This window comes from Chironomus tepperi, unplaced genomic scaffold, assembly GCF_022539635.2.
Source record: "Chironomus tepperi strain 1889 unplaced genomic scaffold, CSIRO-AGI_Ctep_v1 contig_359, whole genome shotgun sequence".
In the NCBI taxonomy this organism is placed as follows: Eukaryota; Metazoa; Arthropoda; class Insecta; order Diptera; family Chironomidae; genus Chironomus; species Chironomus tepperi.
In genome coordinates, this window is record NW_027226481.1 from 4,003,176 (window position 1) to 4,023,719 (window position 20,544).

A 20,544-nucleotide genomic window follows, 5' to 3' on the forward strand; every position below is an offset into this window, starting at 1 on the left:
AGATGAAATTATTGACAAATATTATTGCAAGATGCTCTAATTTATGGAGTAGAATGGATTAAAGAAAAAAATAGAAGAGATTTTTCTTTTGTGGTTTATCATACATCACTTATGTCCTATAAAAAGTTTAATTTTCTAAGAAAAAGCATTGCTGAAATTAAAAATTTATTCAATAGTTTATCATTAACTAATTTCGCACAGAAGTGAAATCCCTTTCAGTTCCGAAATTAAATTTCACACATTCCGCAAAAGCAAATTTTTTGTAAGTTTTTCAGACATGATTCTGATATCGTCAAATACTTGTTTTAGCGTTTAATTTTTGTGACCAAAAATGAAAAATTCTTTCAAACAAAATTTAGAAAATCAATTTTTCTCATTTAAAAATGTTTTAAAAACGTAACTGCTTTCATTGAGTTTTTTAATTATATTATTTTTCGTATACTTCGTTTTTCAATCTTGATTTGTTACTTTTTTTTTCTACTATTCCAAACGTTAAACAAACACAATATATTTTTAAATGTTACCGAACAATGCCGTGAAATGATAATGAAATTAAAATTTTGCACCACTAACTTTATCAAAGTTTTTTTTTATGTATTACGTATATCCATTATTATTCAAAAATTGTTTGATCAATTTAAATTTTTTTTTTCTTTATGAAAAGATATTTTTGTTCTTTTCTTCGATGAGCTTTTTATGCAGGAAGTGAATGTTGAACTAATTTGATTTTATTGAGGTTTTCCATTGACATTGAGGTTTATTATTCGTTGATTTTCTTTAATAAATTTAGATTTGTATGATTTTAAAAATATAACGATCTTTTAATTTTCAAATTGAATTGAATTTGTAAGGTTTTCAAGAGAAACTATCAAAACAATATAATTGCAATGAAATCTGTTGTATGGTTTTCTGAATAACAACCAAATTTTCAATTTGACGGCTGTTGTATGGTTTTTAGAACAAAATAAGTTGTTGTAAGGTTTTTAGAACAATATTAATTTTGAATATTTCAAATCCGTTAAATTTCTAAATTCACTCAAAATTTTGATTCATTTAATATGATTCATGAAAATAATCTCCACGTTCACAATCAATGCATACAATGCCTCTTATTACCTCAAATGTCAATCAAATAAAAATTCAACATCTTCTCCTGTCATTCATTCATTCAAAAAGTTAATGATAAGAACACAAAATGAGAAGAATTTCAAAAAACTTTTGCTCGCAGATATGAAATGAAAATGATGAAAATTTCGTATAATTGCTTCGTATATCTTATGGTACAAAAATGTATCGTATCAATTTGTTTAGATTTTGAACATAAATTCCCCACCAGCTTGTATACTTTCGTTATTTTTAATTTTTTGTGCATTTATTGCCGAAATCATATAAAGATCAAAAGCTTTTTCATGAATTAAATTAAATTCAATTATCAATGATTTTTTTTTAGTATACTTTGCAAAAAGAATTACTTGTAGGTTTTTAGTATGTATGTATGTTTTGTATGTGAAAATATATTAGCTTAATTTCTAATATTAAAAAAGATTTTATGCGAATTATTTGTTTGTCCTCTCATTTCCATTTTCTCTAAACACTAAATTGTTTTTTTTGTTATATCCTCAAATATATAGTTTAATTGGCATGTACAATGATGAGAAATAATAAACATAAAGAAATTAATCTGACCTACTTAAAACCACAGAGAAATTAAAATATGAAAAAAATAAATGTTTTAATCTAATTGCAATTTTTCTAACTTATAGTGGATTCATAGAACATAATTGATAATAACTAATAATATTCATAAAACACATTTATCGAATGTGTAGTCAAAGAAGTTTAAAAAAAATTTGTTTTATAAGTTAATTTAAAAATGAAAAAATTATTAGTGGTTGACAATCAATTTAGTTGACTCAAAAGTCATCGCGATCTTTACCTCCATGCATGGGATCATAACCCATACTACCATCATATGTTGCTTGTTGATCATATCCACCAGATCCTAGTGAATATCCCATTGAATCCTGTGCTGGTGCAGGAGACATCATTGGAGTTGTTGCGCCTGAAGGTGGTCCAGCCATTGAGTATGGACTTGCACCAGCCGCCTTCTTAGCTGCGTATAAATTTGCTTCCTCTTGTGCCTTACCAATATTCTTCTTATAGCGAATACGCTTATTACCAAACCAGTTGGATACTTGGGAGACAGTGATTCCACATTTTCTAGCCAATTCCTCTTTGGCCTCTTCCGATGGATATGGATTGCTTAGGTGGCTGTAGAAATATTCATTGAGAATTTCGGAAGCTTGCTTGCTAAAGTTTCGTCGCTTACGACGTGCATCCAAGAATCGTGATCTATATTAATTGATATTTTTGATTACTATTAAGCTATATGCTATATAGACATAAGTTGCATTACCTCAAGATCATGACGGCTTCGCATGTCGACTGTTTAAGCTGCATCTGAATAGAACTGAACTTTTTGTGGATAATCTGTACCATGCGTTCAATTTCCTTAGGTGTAATGGGACTATGTATGAAGAAACAAGTAAAAATTAATTAATTTATTTATTTTGAGACACGGCAAATAATAAATATTGACAATGAAAATAAGCAGTAATAATTACCGTGTTCGGCTTTGTTCACGTAAAAGATTCATAACGTGTGTGGTAAATTCGCTACAGGCTTGCTCGTACTTTTCCAATTCCTGATGATAAATCTGACGAATTTGAGCCAATTTTGCACGATAATCCGAATGTTCAATTGCATTGTCCTGTGATGGTCCCATGTCTGAGAAGTCCTCTGTTAATGACAAAGCTTTTGAATTTAAACAATTGTGCATATGTCCAATGATTTACGATCAAGTTACCTGATGCTGCTGCTGATGCAGACGCTGCAGCGCCGGCACCACCACCTTTTTCAGGTCCAGCAACTCCTTCGGCTATTAACATATTATCTAAACGCATTAATTGCGGATCTGGTGGCTCTTCCTCTTGTGTATTGCGCAATGACAAGACGGTCTTTTCCTTAATCTCACATAATACAGCAAATAGTACAGGTTTCATTCGATGACAATTTAATGTGTGCTTTCTGGCTTGTGCCTCATCCAACGATTGATCCGTGATGTTCATAATTTGTTGGAGAATTTCTCCAATATCCTGCTTTCTTGGATCATCAACAGCTGAATCACTTGGCATTCCATAGGCCTGTGCGTATGAGGAATTGGAAGCGCTATGTGCCATCATTCGATTGGGATCTTCCATTTATTTCGGCCAAAAAATGCTGCAAAAAAGTCAAGAATAAAAAATTTTCTTATATTTTTTTGCACTGCGTGTAAGCTCACAGGTATAATATTTGTCAACTAATCTCATAAACAGTCAAATTTATGACCGAGACACTGGACTTGCAAAATACAAAAGAAGGCAATAAGAGAAAAAAAAAAGATTCAAACTCATTTCGAATGCATTTTTCTTTCCTTTTTTTCCATTATTTCTCTCTCTGTGAATTTGTCGATAAAGCGTTAAGGGTATGGACAGAAAAATGTATTAAGGCAGTAAGGAATTGTTTCTTGGATTTCATTTTGAATACTTTTTTGAAAATATAACAGTTTTCAAAATTTTGAATTCATCTCATCGAATTGTTTCGATGAAATGATTTGTAAACAAAATTGTTAAAATCTAATTTAAAACCAGAAAATCATTAATATTGGTGAAATTTGATGCTTGATAAAGTAGCTAAAGATGTATTCAAGGTATTAAAAAAGTCTTTGTTAATATATATCTAAGTTTTACAGTATTTTTTGGCAAAAATTGTTCTTTTGGAGATTATTGATTTCGTCGAATGAAATTTGAAATTTTTTGAACCGTGGGATTTAAAATTTTTAAAACCGTTAAATTTTTGAACTTCTTAGAATATCGCAGATTAACTTCTAAATTTCTCGATCTCATTTCACACTTTTTCGGCCATACCCCTAAGCATCTTCGTTTTTTTTCTTCTCTCCATCTCATCTTCTTTATGTTATTATATTTTTTCTTAGGGGGAACAAGTTTTGTTTCTTAATCTTCCATGCATGTAAGCATATGTTAGAAAGAGACGAAAGATCACTGAAGGTAAAAATTGTATTTGCACTATTTCAAGGATTTATGATGGAAATTTTGAAAATTTTATGTTCACAACTTAAAGATATTGATATTATTCACTTATAAATCACATTAATAAAGTTATCGAATCTTAATTGCATGAATTAAACAGTTTTGATGCTGCACTGATTTTATCCAACAAGAGTGAAAGAGAAGGCACGATGATTTATGAGTTTTTTAGTCAGAAGGGTCGATTCTAATTTAAATTTCTCGAATTCACTGTTTAATTTCAAACCGAAAGTTGAAATTTCTTATAATTTAAACTTTATAGCTTCCATCCTACCAAAAATAACAATCATAAACCATAAAAATAAGCAACAAAATTGGATAAATTTTTGTACACAAAAATGCTACACGAAAAATTCTTCAAGTCAATATAATTAATCGAAATTGATTAAATTCTTACTTCTCTTCAATCCCTTCCTAATGAGCACTCAGTTATGTATACTTTATGTAACAAATATTATGCTTAAACACTTATAATATATGAGATTTAATTTTTTGTTTAAAATGACTTTAAGAAAAAATGGCCGAAACAACGAAGGGATAGGAACATATCAGATTTATGCTTAAAACTTATGTTGTGCAATTCAAAATATTTTTGTTCGTTATGCTTTATTTCTCAGACAAAAAATCATACAGTATAAAAATTAGATTCTTTAATATTTCGTGTATAAAAATAAAAATTATTAATTTAAAAATGTTAAGCAGTAACCCAAAATTAATTAATTAATACTTAAACGCGTTGCTTTTTCGGATAATGTCCTTCAATGCCAGTCGAGCAGCGAGCTCCAACATCTGTCTGTGATTTCTTACTCGGTGTTTTATGTTCATTTTCTGATTTTCGTTTGCGAGATGTATTTGGAGATCCTGTCGGTGACTGTTGCTTTAATAATTCAACATCATCAAAAACCACTTGTGCCCCACCCGTTTTTGTTGGAATTACATCCCCTTTATAAAGCTTCGTCTCAAGTTCACCATCAGTATCAGCGTCTTGTGTAATTAAGCAGTAACGAGATGTTCTTTTATTTGTTACATCCTTCATTTCTGGACTTGTTACAGTTTTTGTTCGATTATAATATGGCTGAAGAATTGTGCCTGGATGAACAATTGCTGGTGCTCGATGTTCTAGCCAACCTTCAGTTCCAACACTCTTTGAGCGACGGTGACGAGGATTTGATATTGTTGTTGTCTTAAATGGGACAAAACTCAAAAGTTTAGGATATTCTTGAAAAAATTGAAAATTTTAAATTTACTCACTTTTGGACGTGCTTTGCGTTCACTTTGTGGTGCATTTCCTTCGCTGTTTGAATTGAATTGATGAATTAAGTTGGATACAGGACCAGTTTTAAAGTCATTATCATTAATAATGTCGGTAACAAGTCGAAGCTTTTCTTCTTGGGTTCTCATATGATCTTCCATTTTGCGCTTCTGTTCATTTAATTTTAGTTCCAATTCACGTTGTTTCCTGTCTTGTTCTTCTGCCATTTTATTGTCAAACTTCCTGCGCTGCTTTTCCTTTTCATGTTCTTTCCTGTTAATTTGATGTTGTTTCTCATTCAAATCTTGTTCCATATGAGAAATGTATTCATCTTTGTCACGAATTTTGCGATTTAATGAGTCAATTGTTGTCTCATACCTCATAAGTTTGGTCTCGAGAATCTTCATTCGTTCACGATCTTGAGTTAATGTTGCTGTTACTGCAGCATTTTCAGTTTTTAAACGAATATTCTCCGATTCGAGATTGTAAATCAACTGACGGACTTCCTTTTCTGTAAAATAAAATCTTCCGTTAGATTCAAATTTAATGAAGAAAATTGATTCATGCACAACTTACGTCTAACATCAAAATCTTCATTTAAGCGCTTGCGACATCTAATTCGATCTTCAAGACAGATTATTAGTTCCTTCATGATATCATTCATGTTGTCATTTCTTAATTGGAAGTCAGAGAAGCTTGGAAGTTTATATATAAGACCCAAATCAATTTCCAAACTTTTGGCATCTTCCTGTCCGTTTTCTTCAAGCACTTGCATAGCTTGACGGAATAATTGATTAGCCCTACGCCTTCCAGGCGTTAATCCATTTTCAAATGTTGGTTTCATTGGCGTTTGACGAGCAATTTGAACTTCCTGAGTTATTTCTGCAAATTTCATTACATGAGCAGATTCATCGTAGTCTTCAGATCGAGGATTAACACAAACGATCATCTTTACTTGACCTTCACCATCAAAATAATTCTTAAAGAGATGTGTGAGCTTTGTATCACGATATGGAACTTTCTTACTTCCTCCAGTTAACAAATTTTCACGCAAAATTTCTAAACAATTCCTCAAAGTCATCAATGAATTGTTGATATTTCCAGCTTCACGAAGTCTCTGTCCAGTATTTTTTGTACGATTTGTTCTCTCAGACCCCGCCAAATCAACTAAGGATAGTTGAGAAACAGTGATTTTATCTCTGTCTTGAACAACATATTCCCCATTTAAATCAACTGGAGCTTGGACCAAACGGATTGTAAATACTGAGTGACTTCGACTTGATTCCGCATTAAGAATTGTATGTCCCATACGTTTGCGCTTTTGTCCTTTATGAAAAACATTTAATGCTTCCTCAACAGACTTTACTTCAATTTCCGTTACGCCATGAACAAACATATTACGATTGTTATCTTCTCGGACGATTTTCGTCTGCATTGGCCTGTAAAGAATTTTTAATTAATTATTTTTATTAAGGAAATTGTAATAACAACTTACTGATTACGATTATTTGATTGCTCGAGTAAGTCATAGCAGTTATTATTATAAATTTCTACATAAGTAATAAATACAGCATAACTATTATCCTCATCAATTCCTGAAAGGACTGTAACGTCTGACGAAGCTGTAGATGCAATTTCAATATCAGTATCTTTTCGTTCGAGTTTCATTAATCGAGAATTAATTTCAGCTTGACGATGAAGCATTGCATCTGCTTCCGATAATATATCAAATCCATTTAATCTGTCTGGCTTAAAAACAAACTTTTTTGCTTGATAATCTGAAATTGTCTTGAACAAGACATCTAAACATCGAGGCATAATTCCACGATATTGTTTATTTCCTGTCATTGTATATGTTTTTCCAGATCCAGTAACTCCATAACTGAATAACAATCCATTTCTTCCTTTAATTAATCCTTCAACTAATGGCTGGGCAACAGTACAAAAGACTTCTTGTTGAGATGAATCTACATCGAAAATATGCTTAAAAACATATTGTGTCTCTTTGTTATTTGAAATCTTATAGTTTATAGCACTTTCTGGTGGAATAAGTGCAACTGTGGATGAGGAAACGACTCTGACGCATGAAAGATCCGATTCTGATTGCATAGGACGAATTCTACAAAATACTTGAACAGGATCTTTTTGAACTAGATTCTCTTTTGAATTTTGACGACTCTTTGGAGTCTTTGGCGGTAACATTGGACGCGACGGTGTCGCTGGAGCTCGCATTCTCCTATTATATTTGATAAAAAAAATGGAATTCTTGGAATTCGTTCAACAAAAAAATGTTTTTCTTATAAATACTCACGTAGATTTCATTATTTTTAACTTATTTTGTTCGTAAACTGAAGATTATCACTTTAAACTTATTAATTAACCATTTAGGCAGCTAGTTATTATGTATTTAATTAAATTTTGCACAAACTAATAAAATTGTAAATCGTTTATTTTCAGTTAAATTCAATTTCAAATTTGGCCGTTACAATCGTCAAATCCATAAAAATGATCTCGTTTTCTTTGGAATTTTTGTTATTTTTCTCTTGGATGTTCTAATTCAAAAGGGTTTTAACGGCTAAATAATAACGGACACATTTGGACAAAAAAAATTTGTGTATTAAAAGTTTTATTTAATTTCTCAGTGTATAATTAACTAAAATTAATGTAATTAATTGTAAAACGTTCAATAGTATGCCAAGATTTTATTAGTGTCGGGGGAAAAGGTATAGATTTAAGCAAAATGAGTGGAAATTCACCAATTACAATCCAAACAAGAGCATCTCGATTGAATACCTTAATTTTAAATCGTCCGGAAACTTTGTCTAAGGAACAGAAGGAAATTTGCAGCGCAATCAATCGAGAAGGATTACTGGATGCTTTGTTTCTGCTTTATGATGAATGCAGTAAAGATGCTTTGAAAAAGCGACATAAAAATATTCAAGATTTTGCGACAAAATGTATGTGACTAGATTTTATGCATTATTTACCTGTATTTCATAATTTTGTGCTATTTTATGCATTTTAATCTCATAGATCGACCAATTATTCGAGAAACTAAGCAGTTAAGAGTAGGATTAAGTGATTTTGATGTAAAATCCCAAATTGGAAACGGTTATTTCGGAGAAGTTCATGTAAGTTTATTTATGCTGGTTTATAGACAGTTGTTATTTATCTCACATATTTGAATTTAACAGCTCGTAACTGAAAAATGTACGAAAGATGTCTATGCAATGAAAACTATCAAAAAGGCTTTTGTAAGCAACTGTCAAATTCGCGAAGAAAGAGATATTCTGGTTCTTGGACGAAAATGTGAATGGATCACCAGATTACACTATGCTTTTCAGGATCGCAATAATCTTTATTTAGTAATGGAGTATTTGCCTGGCGGTGATTTATTGGGTTTAATGATTCGACATGGAGCATTTGATGAGGAATTAGCGAGATTTTATCTTGCAGAAATAGCACTTGCAATAAATGCTCTCCACAATCTTGGATTCGTTCATCGTGATATCAAGCCTGAGAATCTATTGCTCGATCGTTGTGGACATTTGAAATTAGGTAAATTACAAATTTTAAAGTTTTTTGGATGTAATTTGATAAATTATATTTACAGCTGATTTTGGATCTTCTATTGCCCTAAGTGAGGATGGAAGCTTTATGAGCATTAATCCTGTTGGAACTCCAGACTATATAGCTCCAGAATTACTCCAAATTTTATCGACAAAAGGAAATCAAACATGTAGCAAATTGGATGTAAGTATTTTAATCTTATGTCCTGATTAATAATATAAAACTCAATATTTTTTCCAGGTTTCATGTGATTACTGGTCGATGGGAATTATTGGATACGAAATGATTGTAGAAAAGACACCATTTCACAGTGAAAATGTATTTGATACCTATGAAGTTATTCAACATTATTCAGACGATAAAAGATTAATGCAAGTTTTGGAATTTCCAAAAGATGTTCGAATGACGAAAAACCTTAAAGATCTTTTAAATGGATTAATTACAAAACGTAGTCGTCGAATGGATTTTGATGAAATTACAGACCATCCATTTTTCAGTGGAATCAATTGGCATTCATTAAGAGAACAAGTTCCTCCAATAATTCCAACACTTAACGGCGAAGACGATACATCAAATTTTGATGATGTCGACAAGTCACAGAAGAGGTCTCCAGTATTAAAGAAATCGACATTCACATCAATAAATACAACAGAATTTTCTGGAGAAGATTTGCCATTTTTGGGATATACTTATATCTATGAAGAATCTTCAAAGTTCTTAAAGGCAACGCCTAAATCATCATCTGCACATTTAGAAACTAAAATGTCAACTAAAATAAATGATTTACAAACCACAATTAAGGAACAGATGAGAGAAATAAAATTACTCCAGAAAGATGTTTTGTGTGCTGAAAAGAAAGCAGCACAAATGAATTCTTTAGAGAAAATTTACAGTGAGACAAAAGAAGACTTTGATTCCATTAAAGCGGAGCTAAAAGAGAAAATCACAGAACTTGCTGCTTGTAAAACTGAAATTAAAACTCTCAAAACGTCCTTAAAAATTGAAGAAGAAATGAGGGCCAAAAGTAATGCTGCAAATGCTGAAGTCATGTCACAAACTTATGAAAAGTGGGAAAAAGTCAAGGCAAGGTCCGATGAGAACTTTTTAAAGCAAATAGCTGAAAAGAAAAGTGAATTGTCAGAAATGAATGAAAAAGCCAGAATTCTAGAGATGGAATTGGATGAAAAAATTAAAGAATGTCAACATCTTAACATTACTCTCGAAAAATATAAAAACATGCTCAAATCAGCAAAGGAACAAGCTATTTCCGATAAATCAGACTACGAAGATGTTTGTCGAAAATTAACGGAAAATTCCGAGTCCAAAATTCAAGAATTAAAAAGCAAATTAAATGCAGAAACTAAGCTTAGATCAGAACAAGAAAAAGTCATTAAAGAATTACGTAGAGAACTCAACGAAGCAACAGATTCCAATAAAACAATAGTTGATACACAAGATAAAACAGAAATGGAATTAACAGCAACAAGAAAACAATTGGGGAAGGAAATTGATGAGAATAATCGATTAAAGAATGAAAAGAAGGAGCTTGATAAACAAATCATTGAAGCTAATCAAAAAAATGACGATTTAAGGAAGGAAATAATAAAGTTGCAGGAGGAAAATATCAAGAGACAATTGAAACTGTCTAAGACATTCACACAGCCAATTCAAATAGGAGGATCTAGAAACAGTTTTGAGGATTTCCAAAGTGCCCATGGAAGTTTAACTGAATTAAACGTTACAGATACAGAGGACCTTAAGAATGATTTAGCACGTGCCAGAGAAAATGAGGACATTCAACGTCGTCGAGCTGAAAATTTGGAACAAGTCGTCGAGAAGTTAGAACAAGTTGTCAGGAAATTGAATGCGACAGCAGATAATACAGTTGGTGGGATGTTAGAGAAGAGAAATGAAAAGCTGGAAAAAGATTTGGCAGCCGAAAGAGAACAGATAATCATTGATAGACAGCAGACAAAATCGACATATCTTCAATTGTATAAACTTGAAAAAGAAGTTGGTGACTTAAAGCATGAAAAGACAACATTTAATAGGAAATTGGAATTAGTCAATGAAAAATGTTCAAAGGCAATTCATGATAAGGAAAGCTTGGAACTAAAGCTTAAACAACAAGTTGACATAATCAGCACAAAGGAATCGCAAATAATTGATCTGCAAAAAGACATCAGAAATTACAAATATGAACTTAAGCAAGAACGTGAAAAATGGAGTTCATCAGAACGTGATCGATTGGCTGAAAAAACTGATATCATTGAAAAGGCATCGAAAATTAAGAATTTGGAAGAGAAGTTGAGGGAATCGACAAATAAAATTCGTTTGTTGGAACTAAAGGTATCTCAATTGTCAGACGAAAAGGAAATTCTTCAGAGACGACTTAATGACGAAAAGTCTCAACGTCAGACATTCGATGAAACTGTTCAAGATTTAACAAATGAATTGAAACAAAAAACTCGAAATTATGAACTTCTTAAGGAAGCAGCAGCAACAACAGAAACTCAATTAAATATGATTGAGGAAATGCTTAATAAGGAAGTACATCATAATAAGACAAATAGCGAGAAAATTGATGACTTATGGATGAAACTTCGCAGTCGTGATGAAGAAAATTCGAAACTTAAAAAAGAATTGAGTCAAGAAAAGGCACTAAAAATGTCAGCAGAATCAAATAGATGTCAATTACAAAATGAGGTTGATGAGATGAAGGAAGAACTACAAAATGTTCAAATGAGAATGTTGGATTTACAAAATCAATTAGTTAAAAAGCAAGAAGTTTTGTATGAGGCACAAGAAAATATCGAAATATCCAGTTCCGATTTACAGCATCTTCAAAAATTAAAGCTTAATTATGAGAATGAAATTGTCATCCTTAAAGAAGAAACGACAAGAATTTTGACAGATTTTTATCGTTCAAAAGAGGAAGCAAAGAGATTGTCAATGGAATTAAAGGATGCACGTGTAGACATTGACGAATTAGCACAAGAAAAAGATCATCTTAATACTTTATTGACTGAGTTGAAAATCCATTCTAAGGAACGAGATATAAGAACCGAAGCAACAGTTTCACAACAGAAGAAACTTATTGACTATTTGACTAAACGTGTTGAGGAACTTCAGAACAAGAAGAAACGCGGAATTGCCGAAGTTCTTTTTGGATCAAATACAAATAGCACTCCAGTTCATCCACCACAGACACCAAAGAGTGCTAGAAAGGAAAATATCCCTCCAGTTCCAACATCGGAAAACACAAAGTATAAAAAGATTGAGGATGATCTTAAACGTGAAAGAGAACGAAATCAAAAGTTGAAGGAGAACTTGATGCTCACGAAATTGGAAATAAGAAAAAGTGCAAGTATGAAGTCACCAGAGAAAGAAAAGGCAGTTTTAACAAGAGAATCAACAGTTGAGTCAATTGCTCCGACGGCACCAGAAGAATCAGTAAAGACAATAACAGCAACAGTTCATGCAGAACCAAGTGTTAAGCTTCAAAGAGAAAATTTCCAGCGTGACTCATCATCATCTCCTAAATCTCATCATTTTGCCATGACAATTGAAACCGCTTCACCATCACCAAATATCCAACCAACAACTTGCTTAGCATGCGATAAATTCATACTTGTTGGACAGCCTTATTGGCAATGTAAGGAATGTAAATTGTCAGTTCATAGAAAATGTCGTGGAATGGTTAGAAGTGCATGCCTTATGAATGATGGACTTGTCTCATCATCTTCTGAAACAACTTCTACATCTACAACAGCTACGTTAAATGACAGCAGACGAAGAAGCAAGAAAATTCAGTTAGATGACGTTGATGGAATTAAGGCTTTTGATGATTCTTCATCGATTGGAAGTGGCAGTGATTTGATACTTAATTCTTATAGTGGCGATCATATTTTATGTTCCTCAAGATTTGGTCTTGGATGGGTAATGACATCAACACCCAAGATTAATGCTGTTTATGAGTTGACTAAAAATGTCATTCTGTTCGGTAAGTGAAACTTGCTTATTTCTCTATTAAAAATTTAAAATTTAAAAATCCGTTAAAACTTAAACTCTTTACTAATAAAATTTACATTTCATAGGTTGCTCAAATGGACTATATTCATATCACATTGATGACAATAAAATTGTTTTGATCAAAGGAATCAGCAATGTCAATTATTTCTCAATTAAACCAAACTTGACAAAGTCTATAATTATTGGAGATAACGGAGAGAATTTGTATGAATGCGACTTAAGAGTCCTTATGAATAAGAGTCATCAATCTGGACTACTCGAGCCTAAATTGAATATTCAAGTGATTGATCTGTCAATTGCTAATAGATGTGCTGATGAAAAATGGCATAAGGTTGAATTACATGGAACTACTGAGCATCTTAATGATTCTATAGCCATAGCTGCAACATCATCAAGAATGGTAATTCTTAAGTATGATCCAAAAATTGGTAGATTTAAGCCTGTTAGATCATTAGATACAGTCACAGCTATATCAGATATTCTATTTACACAACATTCAGCTATTGTTGCATGCGATAAATTCTTTGAAGTTGATTTGAATTCATATGTAGCTGAAGAGTTTTTGGACATGAGTGACTTAAGTTTACGTCCAACAAAAAATAGTCAACCAATGAGCGTTTTCCGTGTTAATTCTCGTGAATTCCTTTTGTGCTTTAAAGATTATGGAATATTTGTAGATGAATATGGTTTAAGAGCTCGTGAAGAAAATATCCATTGGACACATGAACCAAGAAGCTTCTTCTTTAAAAACTTTTTACTCTATGTCATACACGATCAATGTATTCAAATCTTAAAGATTAACAATAGTGCCAGAAAGCATGAGAAACATTCATTGACAGATTTTAGTCAGTCGAGAGCATTCATGACAATTGATGGTGATAAAAAGTTTACACATAATGGCTGTATAAATGCATATTGTGTCAACATCCTGAAGAACTCAAAGAATGAAAATGGACATAATTTACAAGATCTCATTTCCATAGATGCTGAAAAAGTATTTAAAATCAACTTAAATCGCTCACTTACGTCACTTATTTCTGATTCAAACACATCTCTTGCCACATTAAGTACAGCATCAAGTAGCGATGCTGATACAGTAAATTAATTAATTTCCATGGAAGTAATATATATTTTTTAATTTGTGGATCGTGTAATTGCATATTTCTTATTTTCTAAATCATTTTTATTAATTATTATATTGTCTTGATTTATTATTTTAATAAAAGTTTTCATTTTATTCAATGACTAATTTCTTTGTGAATTTTGAGTAACTTACTTGAGCAAGTTTTTAAAAAATCTAGGTAAAATACAGCTTGCTTTATATTTTTATTTAATTCATTTTAACTATAATATTTTTTGATTAATATCGTTTTTTTCTTCAGTTTGAAATAAAACATGCAATGGAATTTATGAGATTTAAATTTTAAAATTATTTAAAATAATTAGGAACGGAAGTGAATATGGATGGTAGGCTGTTTCCGTTCGTAGCTCCAATTGATAGTGTGGATAAAGCCACAGAATTTCCTACTGCGACTTTCAAAGGAGTTCCGCTATTTCCTTGCTCTATGCTATCTAAAAGTAAAAGAATAATTTACCATACATAGGATTAATATTCAATAATAACTTACCTTCATGATCAATACAATACAAAGGCTCTATTTCTCCATTTTCTGATTTCTCTATAAGCTTCAGCATTGCTTCACTTTCAGAACTTTTTTCTTTGCAATCGTCGGTTGTTAATACTTTAACCTTTTTATTCTGCGTTTCTAAATTTCCAATTTCTTGACTGGTCCATAGCTCTATTTGATTAATTCCGGTAGAGTCATATTTATCAATTGGTCTGATTATATCTGAATATTCGTCTGACAACAGTGTGATTTTGGCATAATCGTTCTCTTTTGCTGTATAATTAAAACCATGATGCTTTTCAAAATTGAATTTTTTTTTGGGAATTCTTATCACATTTCCGGTTTTATCAAGTATTTCCATACCATACAAAATCATGTTTGTTTTAGGGTCAATTTCGAAGCAGTGAGCTGCCGTTTCAAAAGTTCTTTCTATAAGGAAGAAAAATTTTAAATAAAAATATTTTAAATTCAACAAAATAACTTACTGCTTGTTGGCACCACAGTACAGCCGTAACTAAGTTTATTATTAGATGTATTCTTGTACACTAAACGACCATTTCTAGTGTGATTTATTTCATCATCTTCGTCAAAAGGTTTCGTTTTTTTCTTCACTATAAACCATAGAATAATTATTAATGAAACGATAACCAAGCTAGGTATCCAAATTAATTGAAGTTTGGTTTGAAGATGGTCTTCCTGATCCATCTTGATTTTTATCCTGAATGAGAGCAAAATCGATTAACCTCAAAACCTTTGTGTCAAGCCTTAAGAAAATTAAATCAGTTATGTATTGTTATAATTTTTCTGATATGTTAGATATTGTTATAACGTTATTGATATGAATAGACATGTGTAATTATTTGATTAGTGTCTTGATTTCCATGATTTCAATCAGAAAATATGTTAATTTAATAAATTAATTGCATTTTACCTAATTATAGAGCTTTAAGTTTTCTACTCTTTATAATAGAGTATCCTCTTAATTTACAGTTGATTCTCTAAACTTGAAAACCTTTATAAACTCAATTGAGTACAAAAAGAATTTAAATGTGCTGCTCGTTTTTTTTCTAATGGACTAAAACTACGATTTTTTAAAAGGGACTGAAAATATGACGATGCGTATAGTTTTGAAAATGAATTAACCGTTAAACATAAAACTTTTCAAAAACCCTCAGTGATAAACAATAGGAATTTTATTATAATAAAGACAAATAAAGTTTTTATTTTATTCATCGACTAATCATGTCATTAACTAATTTATTGTGCGACATTTTTCGCTGCTTCTTCTTGCATTTCTTTTTCAATCTCTTGAATAACACTCTCACCAACATAACGAACAACTCGTCTCGTATGATTCTCGTCTAATGTAAATCCTTTGCATATTGTTTTAGCTAAATTTTTAGACTCATTAAAGCCAATTTCTGTACAGTACTGAAGGCATTGAATTGCTCTACTTGGCTGTTTCTTTGTAATACATAATTGGACAAAATCTTCCATTGCAATGTAATCTGGCTCGCCTAATATCTTCTGTTGATCATTTAGCAATTTTTCCATTATTACTGACGCTCTGTCGACATCTTCTGATGTGCAAATTATTCGAAGAATATCTCCTAATAGTTTTCCGGTCCAAACAACTGGTTTTGATCTAAGTTCATTCTTTTCTTCAATTTTACACCAAATATCCCATGCAATGTGACTGAATGTTTCCTTTAAATTCTCTTGTGTCTTAATTGTCAAGTCTGGCTTATTTTGTAGCATAATTCGAACAATAAGTGCAAGTAAATTATCACGACTAATTTGTTCGAAACAAATCATATGTGACCATAAAAGTGGGATATTTTCAATTGCACCAGTGACTTCAACTGCTTTAAGTATTTCTTCCATTACAGATGGCTCCGGGATGTAAACATGTGGAACTAAGAGATGATAATAATCAGCCATGAATTTCTCAAATGGCTCTGCTTGAACTAATAATGAGAAGTAGTTTCTGTAATAAATCGATTCTTTGTAAGAATCGCCAATTAAGTTGTAATTCTCGCCAACATGCAAGAAGGCATCAACTCTTTTTGCAAGATTTAAATCATAAAGATGATTCTTGCAAACATCCATAGCTGTTACAAAGAACATTGTGTCTTTAATGTCAGACATTTCAAACTCTTTTCCTTCAATTTCATTGAGTATGTCCACTAAAACGTGTGAAACTGGACCTCTATCTCTACAGAATGTCTGTAAAATATGATAATAACTTGCTAGTGATGGTTCAATTCCAATATTTTTGAATTCTGTCATTATTTGTATGGCATAATCTTTTGCATTCTTTGTTCCCATTTCACTGATCGAATTAAGACAAGCATTTAATGTACCGAGATTTGGATTAATTCCTTTTTCTTTCATTGTTTTCAATAGATCCAACATTAATGCCCATCTCAAATCAGCACTTTCTTTAATGAATCTAATAACATTGAGGATTGAATTGAAGCTCTCTACTTCCAATTTGACATTGTTGGCTAAACAATCTTGGAAAATGGCATATGCTTTTTCAACTTGATAGTATTTGCACATTCCACGAATTATACTGGCATAAGTCTGAGGAGTTTTTGGTTCAATCTCATTGTACAATTGTTCAGCTGTGTCATTGTCTTTCCATGTTTTTCTGTGTCTTTCTCTCATTCGTTGATTCTGTCTAAACCATCTTTCTTCAATCATTTCTTCCTCGAGCGGCTCCTCACAATTATAGAAGCATAACATTTCCAAAAATGCTTGCTTCAGATCATTTGGTATCTCTACATTATTCTTTTTTAGCAAGGAATACACAAGAATCGCATCGTTGACATGAGAATGCTCAATTGATGTTACAAGATCCGAAATTTCAACTTCACTATCGACTGTAAACATTTTTGTTGGAATAAATGCCTCAATTGGTGGCTCAGCTTCACGATGCTAAAAAATACAGTCGATTATCATAGATCCAGTTGAAGTTAATTTAATTAATTTACCTGAAATAAGTTGCTATGTTGTTGACGAATAAATGTTGCGGATTTTCGTCCAGATTCCATTGCCAAAGCAAATGATCGCTTACCAACATTGGATAATGGAATCAGGTAAGGATCATCATGATATTTATAATGAGCAGCAGTTGGATCAAAGCCTACAGTTTGAGATAATGCTTTTAAAATTGAAGTTGGTGATCGATGAATATAATTTGGAATTTCGATTTTTTCTTCTGTTTCGGTAGATGTTGCGAATAATCTCCTGCATCTTGATAATGATGACCGATTTAAGTACGAAATGGAATTAACAGAACGCCTTAAATGCTGCATTTTGACTAAAAATTATATAAATTTATGTTTTCTTGTGATTATTTATTAAATTAAACTTCTACACCACTGAAAACTATGTAAAATTATTTTTAGGTTAAAAAGATACAGTAAAATTTTGTATTTTAATTTCTTTATTTATTTCTATACTTTAATCGAATGACATCATTATGGATCTACATTAATTTGTTACAGATATTATATTTATGACAATCCATTCGATTGTTTCTGAATCAATTGTGCAAGACGATTTGTTATTAGAAGTGATGTATCGATGAATCTATCAACACAATTATTTAGGCATGTTTCTGTTCTGCTGTCTAATTTTGATCCTGGCTTGTCAACACACTTGTCCCAGCAAATATCATTAAATTCATGAATCTGGAAGATTAACAAAAATAAGCAATATTTTCGATGTTAAATTATTTTATTGAAAACTTACCTGTGCATTAACTTGAGCCTTTTGTTTTTCGACCAATAAGAATTCCTGCAATTCGGAATCTACTTTCTGATCACCACCGCTAAGATCCAAATCTGTCATTTTGTTTAAATTAATTAAATTTAAATTTTCAATTGATATTTATCAAGAAACTTGTGAAATTTATTTTAGCTCCAAGAATTCTACACAACTGTAGCTAAATTTTTTGAAATGTGACAGTTTGTCACTTTGTCCATGCTGTTTTCAGAATTAAAACTCTATCATCGCTTAGACTGCCTAGTATTTGAGTATAATCAGCATAAATTTTGCATCAATTATTTTAAATTATATTAAAGTTACTCAAATTCCCAATTCATAGCAACACAATTGACAAGGGAGTACTTTTTATGACATTATTTAAATTTCAAAAAATCGTTATGAATGAATTGCTAGCAAATTGAACACGTGATCTTATAACGGTCACGTTGTCCTCATTTAATCACATAATTTGAGTGCTTCCTTTGCTTTATGCGCTTATTACAATTTATTCCATCATAATAACTCTACTTGTAGACTAGTATTTATCCAAACAAAAGAAAATTTTTAGTAAAAGTCGCAAAAATGCCCAGAAGAGATTATCGTGAAAGGCACCGCAAAAGGACAAGATATTCATCGGATTCTTCAGATGATTATCGCGAAAGTAGGTCAAGATCACGTCGCGAAAAGTCACGGTCAAAGAAAAGTTCTGATAAATATAAAAGTAGCCGCAAACGAGAAACATCAAGCTCTAACAGTTCATCGTCACGCAGTCGTTCAAGTAGCACTAGTAGTCAAAGCAGTGATTCTAGAAGTAAATCGCGAACAAATCATTCTAGTCGGTCGTCTTCAATACATCAGAAAAAGTCAACATCGATACAAAAAGAACGTAAGTCAATTAATCGATTCTGTGATACAATGAAATCATGCTTAATATCATCAACAGCCGAGCAAGTTAAAAAATTCGATCTAGATGAACTGTATAAAGAAAAGGACAAAATAAAGACTTTAGAGGAAATCGAATCAGACTCTTTTAAGCAGGCATCATTTAAACAATCATCATCCAGTAAAATTATTGTAGATCTGGAAAAGGATAAAATTATGCTTCCAACAACTTCGGCTGCCGCTCAAGATGAGAGCTTAATTCATCCAAGTTTTTTAGGCGACAACGATAAAAGAGTCGACAAGTGGATCAAAAAGCTTTACATTTATCGGAATCAATAAGCTAAGATTTAAACAGACTGAAATTTATTAATTTTAATCATGTAATTGTGTTTAAAACTGAATAAAAAATATATTTTCCCTATTTATCTTTCTCCTCGACAATTGCTGGATCTTTTTCAATTGATTCTTCTTTTTTTTCTGGACCTTCTTCAGTGATTACTTCTGGATTTTCTGAGGCAGTTGGCTGACTATTTTCTTCATTCTCTGCTGGTTCAATTCTAGTGCTCTCGCTCGTCTCTTGTGAATTTTCGTCATCATTCTGGTCTTCATTCGTTCCTTCTTTATCACTTCCAGATAGCTCTTCATCATCAGATTCACTTTTCTCCTCAATTTTAGGCTTTTTGGCCTTATTTTTTTGCTTGAATTTCTTCTTTAGTCTTTTTTCGCGTTTCTTATTTGTTTTTTCCTCAGCCATTCGTTGATTATTCTCTAGTTTTTCCTGAAATTCGATATCAAGTATCTCTTTTTCACTGAGAAGCTTCATATGCTTTTGTCTAGCATATTCCTTCCGTCTCAAATGACGATATACATGAAATTCACCAGATCCAGCACCAGCAGAACTTCCCATAACATTTCTGATAAAACTAGGTGGAACGTATTCCTTATCTCTCTTATCTTTTTCAGGTATAATTACTGGCTTGTCCTGGAAAATTAATAAACATTTTAAAACATTGACAAAATATTAAGCAAGTTGTTATTTACCGGATTTTCCATCAGTTTATTAAGTTTAGCTCTTTGAATGTCAGCCAAACTGCGTTGCACAAACTTTTTCTTTTCCTCCTTTTGCTTGCATTCATTCTTAATCTCCATTTTTTAAGATTTAATTAATAGTTTAGAGAAATTTCTGGATTTGTTTTGATCGGCAATTCGCAATGTTTACAATAATCAGTTTAAAGTTTCTAAACTGAATTATGTCCTAAAG

The 20,544-nt window shown here is 31.6% G+C and overlaps 7 protein-coding genes across 8 annotated transcripts; 2 read left to right on the forward strand and 5 right to left on the reverse strand.

The window, feature by feature from the left end:
- Positions 1–1,042: 1,042 nt before the first annotated feature.
- exd (PBX homeobox extradenticle) lies at positions 1,043–4,700 on the reverse strand. Of its 2 annotated transcripts, none has more exons than XM_070646000.1 (5): positions 4,543–4,700; positions 2,867–3,279; positions 2,625–2,799; positions 2,417–2,527; positions 1,043–2,352 (listed from the first exon to the last, which is right to left on the reverse strand). In XM_070646000.1, the coding sequence occupies exons 2-5, from the start codon at positions 3,258–3,260 to the stop codon at positions 1,914–1,916; spliced, it is 1,119 nt and encodes a 372-aa protein (XP_070502101.1). In that variant the 5' UTR covers positions 3,261–3,279; positions 4,543–4,700; the 3' UTR covers positions 1,043–1,913. The 2 variants fall into 2 exon arrangements, with proteins under 2 accessions (XP_070502101.1, XP_070502100.1); XM_070645999.1 differs by having other exon boundaries at positions 2,625–2,814.
- A 26-nt stretch (positions 4,701–4,726) lies between these two features.
- pav (kinesin family member pavarotti) lies at positions 4,727–7,849 on the reverse strand. Its single transcript, XM_070645997.1, has 5 exons — positions 7,709–7,849; positions 6,893–7,633; positions 5,974–6,836; positions 5,397–5,908; positions 4,727–5,328 (listed from the first exon to the last, which is right to left on the reverse strand). The coding sequence occupies exons 1-5, from the start codon at positions 7,717–7,719 to the stop codon at positions 4,873–4,875; spliced, it is 2,583 nt and encodes an 860-aa protein (XP_070502098.1). The 5' UTR covers positions 7,720–7,849; the 3' UTR covers positions 4,727–4,872.
- A 140-nt stretch (positions 7,850–7,989) lies between these two features.
- sti (sticky) lies at positions 7,990–14,154 on the forward strand. Its single transcript, XM_070646027.1, has 6 exons — positions 7,990–8,354; positions 8,431–8,528; positions 8,592–8,955; positions 9,011–9,150; positions 9,208–12,970; positions 13,065–14,154. Exons 1-6 carry the CDS (start codon positions 8,138–8,140, stop codon positions 14,102–14,104), a joined length of 5,622 nt encoding a protein of 1,873 aa, XP_070502128.1. The 5' UTR covers positions 7,990–8,137; the 3' UTR covers positions 14,105–14,154.
- Positions 14,155–15,837: 1,683 nt separating this feature from the next.
- LOC139094839 (small ribosomal subunit protein mS39) lies at positions 15,838–18,001 on the reverse strand. Its single transcript, XM_070646028.1, has 2 exons — positions 17,624–18,001; positions 15,838–17,567 (listed from the first exon to the last, which is right to left on the reverse strand). Exons 1-2 carry the CDS (start codon positions 17,945–17,947, stop codon positions 15,885–15,887), a joined length of 2,007 nt encoding a protein of 668 aa, XP_070502129.1. The 5' UTR covers positions 17,948–18,001; the 3' UTR covers positions 15,838–15,884.
- Positions 18,002–18,060: 59 nt separating this feature from the next.
- Positions 18,061–18,573, reverse strand: Tim8 (translocase of inner membrane 8). The gene is made up of 2 exons (XM_070646031.1): positions 18,387–18,573; positions 18,061–18,325 (listed from the first exon to the last, which is right to left on the reverse strand). Exons 1-2 carry the CDS (start codon positions 18,483–18,485, stop codon positions 18,149–18,151), a joined length of 276 nt encoding a protein of 91 aa, XP_070502132.1. The 5' UTR covers positions 18,486–18,573; the 3' UTR covers positions 18,061–18,148.
- A 354-nt stretch (positions 18,574–18,927) lies between these two features.
- Positions 18,928–19,724, forward strand: LOC139094841 (uncharacterized). Its single transcript, XM_070646030.1, has 2 exons — positions 18,928–19,287; positions 19,345–19,724. The coding sequence occupies exons 1-2, from the start codon at positions 18,984–18,986 to the stop codon at positions 19,620–19,622; spliced, it is 582 nt and encodes a 193-aa protein (XP_070502131.1). The 5' UTR covers positions 18,928–18,983; the 3' UTR covers positions 19,623–19,724.
- Positions 19,625–20,526, reverse strand: LOC139094840 (PRKR-interacting protein 1 homolog). Its single transcript, XM_070646029.1, has 2 exons — positions 20,325–20,526; positions 19,625–20,265 (listed from the first exon to the last, which is right to left on the reverse strand). Exons 1-2 carry the CDS (start codon positions 20,430–20,432, stop codon positions 19,702–19,704), a joined length of 672 nt encoding a protein of 223 aa, XP_070502130.1. The 5' UTR covers positions 20,433–20,526; the 3' UTR covers positions 19,625–19,701.
- Positions 20,527–20,544: the final 18 nt, after the last annotated feature.

Bases quoted from the DNA above. Each gene is read 5' to 3' on its own strand.
- pav (XM_070645997.1), bottom strand. The intron at 6,837-6,892 runs GTAAGTTGTTAT...AATTCTTTACAG, and splicing joins CAATCAAATAATCGTAATCA to GCCAATGCAGACGAAAATCG. The intron at 5,909-5,973 runs GTAAGTTGTGCA...TTTATTTTACAG, and splicing joins TGAAGATTTTGATGTTAGAC to AAAAGGAAGTCCGTCAGTTG.
- exd (XM_070645999.1), bottom strand. From the start codon at position 3,260: ATGGAAGATCCCAATCGAATGATGGCACATAGCGCTTCCAATTCCTCA. The intron at 2,815-2,866 runs GTAACTTGATCG...TAAATTCAAAAG, and splicing joins TGCATCAGCAGCAGCATCAG to CTTTGTCATTAACAGAGGAC. The intron at 2,528-2,624 runs GTAATTATTACT...CTTCATACATAG, and splicing joins CGTGAACAAAGCCGAACACG to TCCCATTACACCTAAGGAAA.
- LOC139094841 (XM_070646030.1), top strand. From the start codon at position 18,984: ATGCCCAGAAGAGATTATCGTGAAAGGCACCGCAAAAGGACAAGATAT. The intron at 19,288-19,344 runs GTAAGTCAATTA...TATCATCAACAG, and splicing joins AACATCGATACAAAAAGAAC to CCGAGCAAGTTAAAAAATTC.
- sti (XM_070646027.1), top strand. From the start codon at position 8,138: ATGAGTGGAAATTCACCAATTACAATCCAAACAAGAGCATCTCGATTG. The intron at 9,151-9,207 runs GTAAGTATTTTA...TATTTTTTCCAG, and splicing joins AAACATGTAGCAAATTGGAT to GTTTCATGTGATTACTGGTC. The intron at 12,971-13,064 runs GTAAGTGAAACT...TACATTTCATAG, and splicing joins TAAAAATGTCATTCTGTTCG to GTTGCTCAAATGGACTATAT.
- LOC139094840 (XM_070646029.1), bottom strand. From the start codon at position 20,432: ATGGAGATTAAGAATGAATGCAAGCAAAAGGAGGAAAAGAAAAAGTTT. The intron at 20,266-20,324 runs GTAAATAACAAC...TTAATTTTCCAG, and splicing joins ATAAACTGATGGAAAATCCG to GACAAGCCAGTAATTATACC.
- LOC139094839 (XM_070646028.1), bottom strand. From the start codon at position 17,947: ATGCAGCATTTAAGGCGTTCTGTTAATTCCATTTCGTACTTAAATCGG. The intron at 17,568-17,623 runs GTAAATTAATTA...TGTATTTTTTAG, and splicing joins AACATAGCAACTTATTTCAG to CATCGTGAAGCTGAGCCACC.
- Tim8 (XM_070646031.1), bottom strand. From the start codon at position 18,485: ATGACAGATTTGGATCTTAGCGGTGGTGATCAGAAAGTAGATTCCGAA. The intron at 18,326-18,386 runs GTAAGTTTTCAA...TTAATCTTCCAG, and splicing joins AGGCTCAAGTTAATGCACAG to ATTCATGAATTTAATGATAT.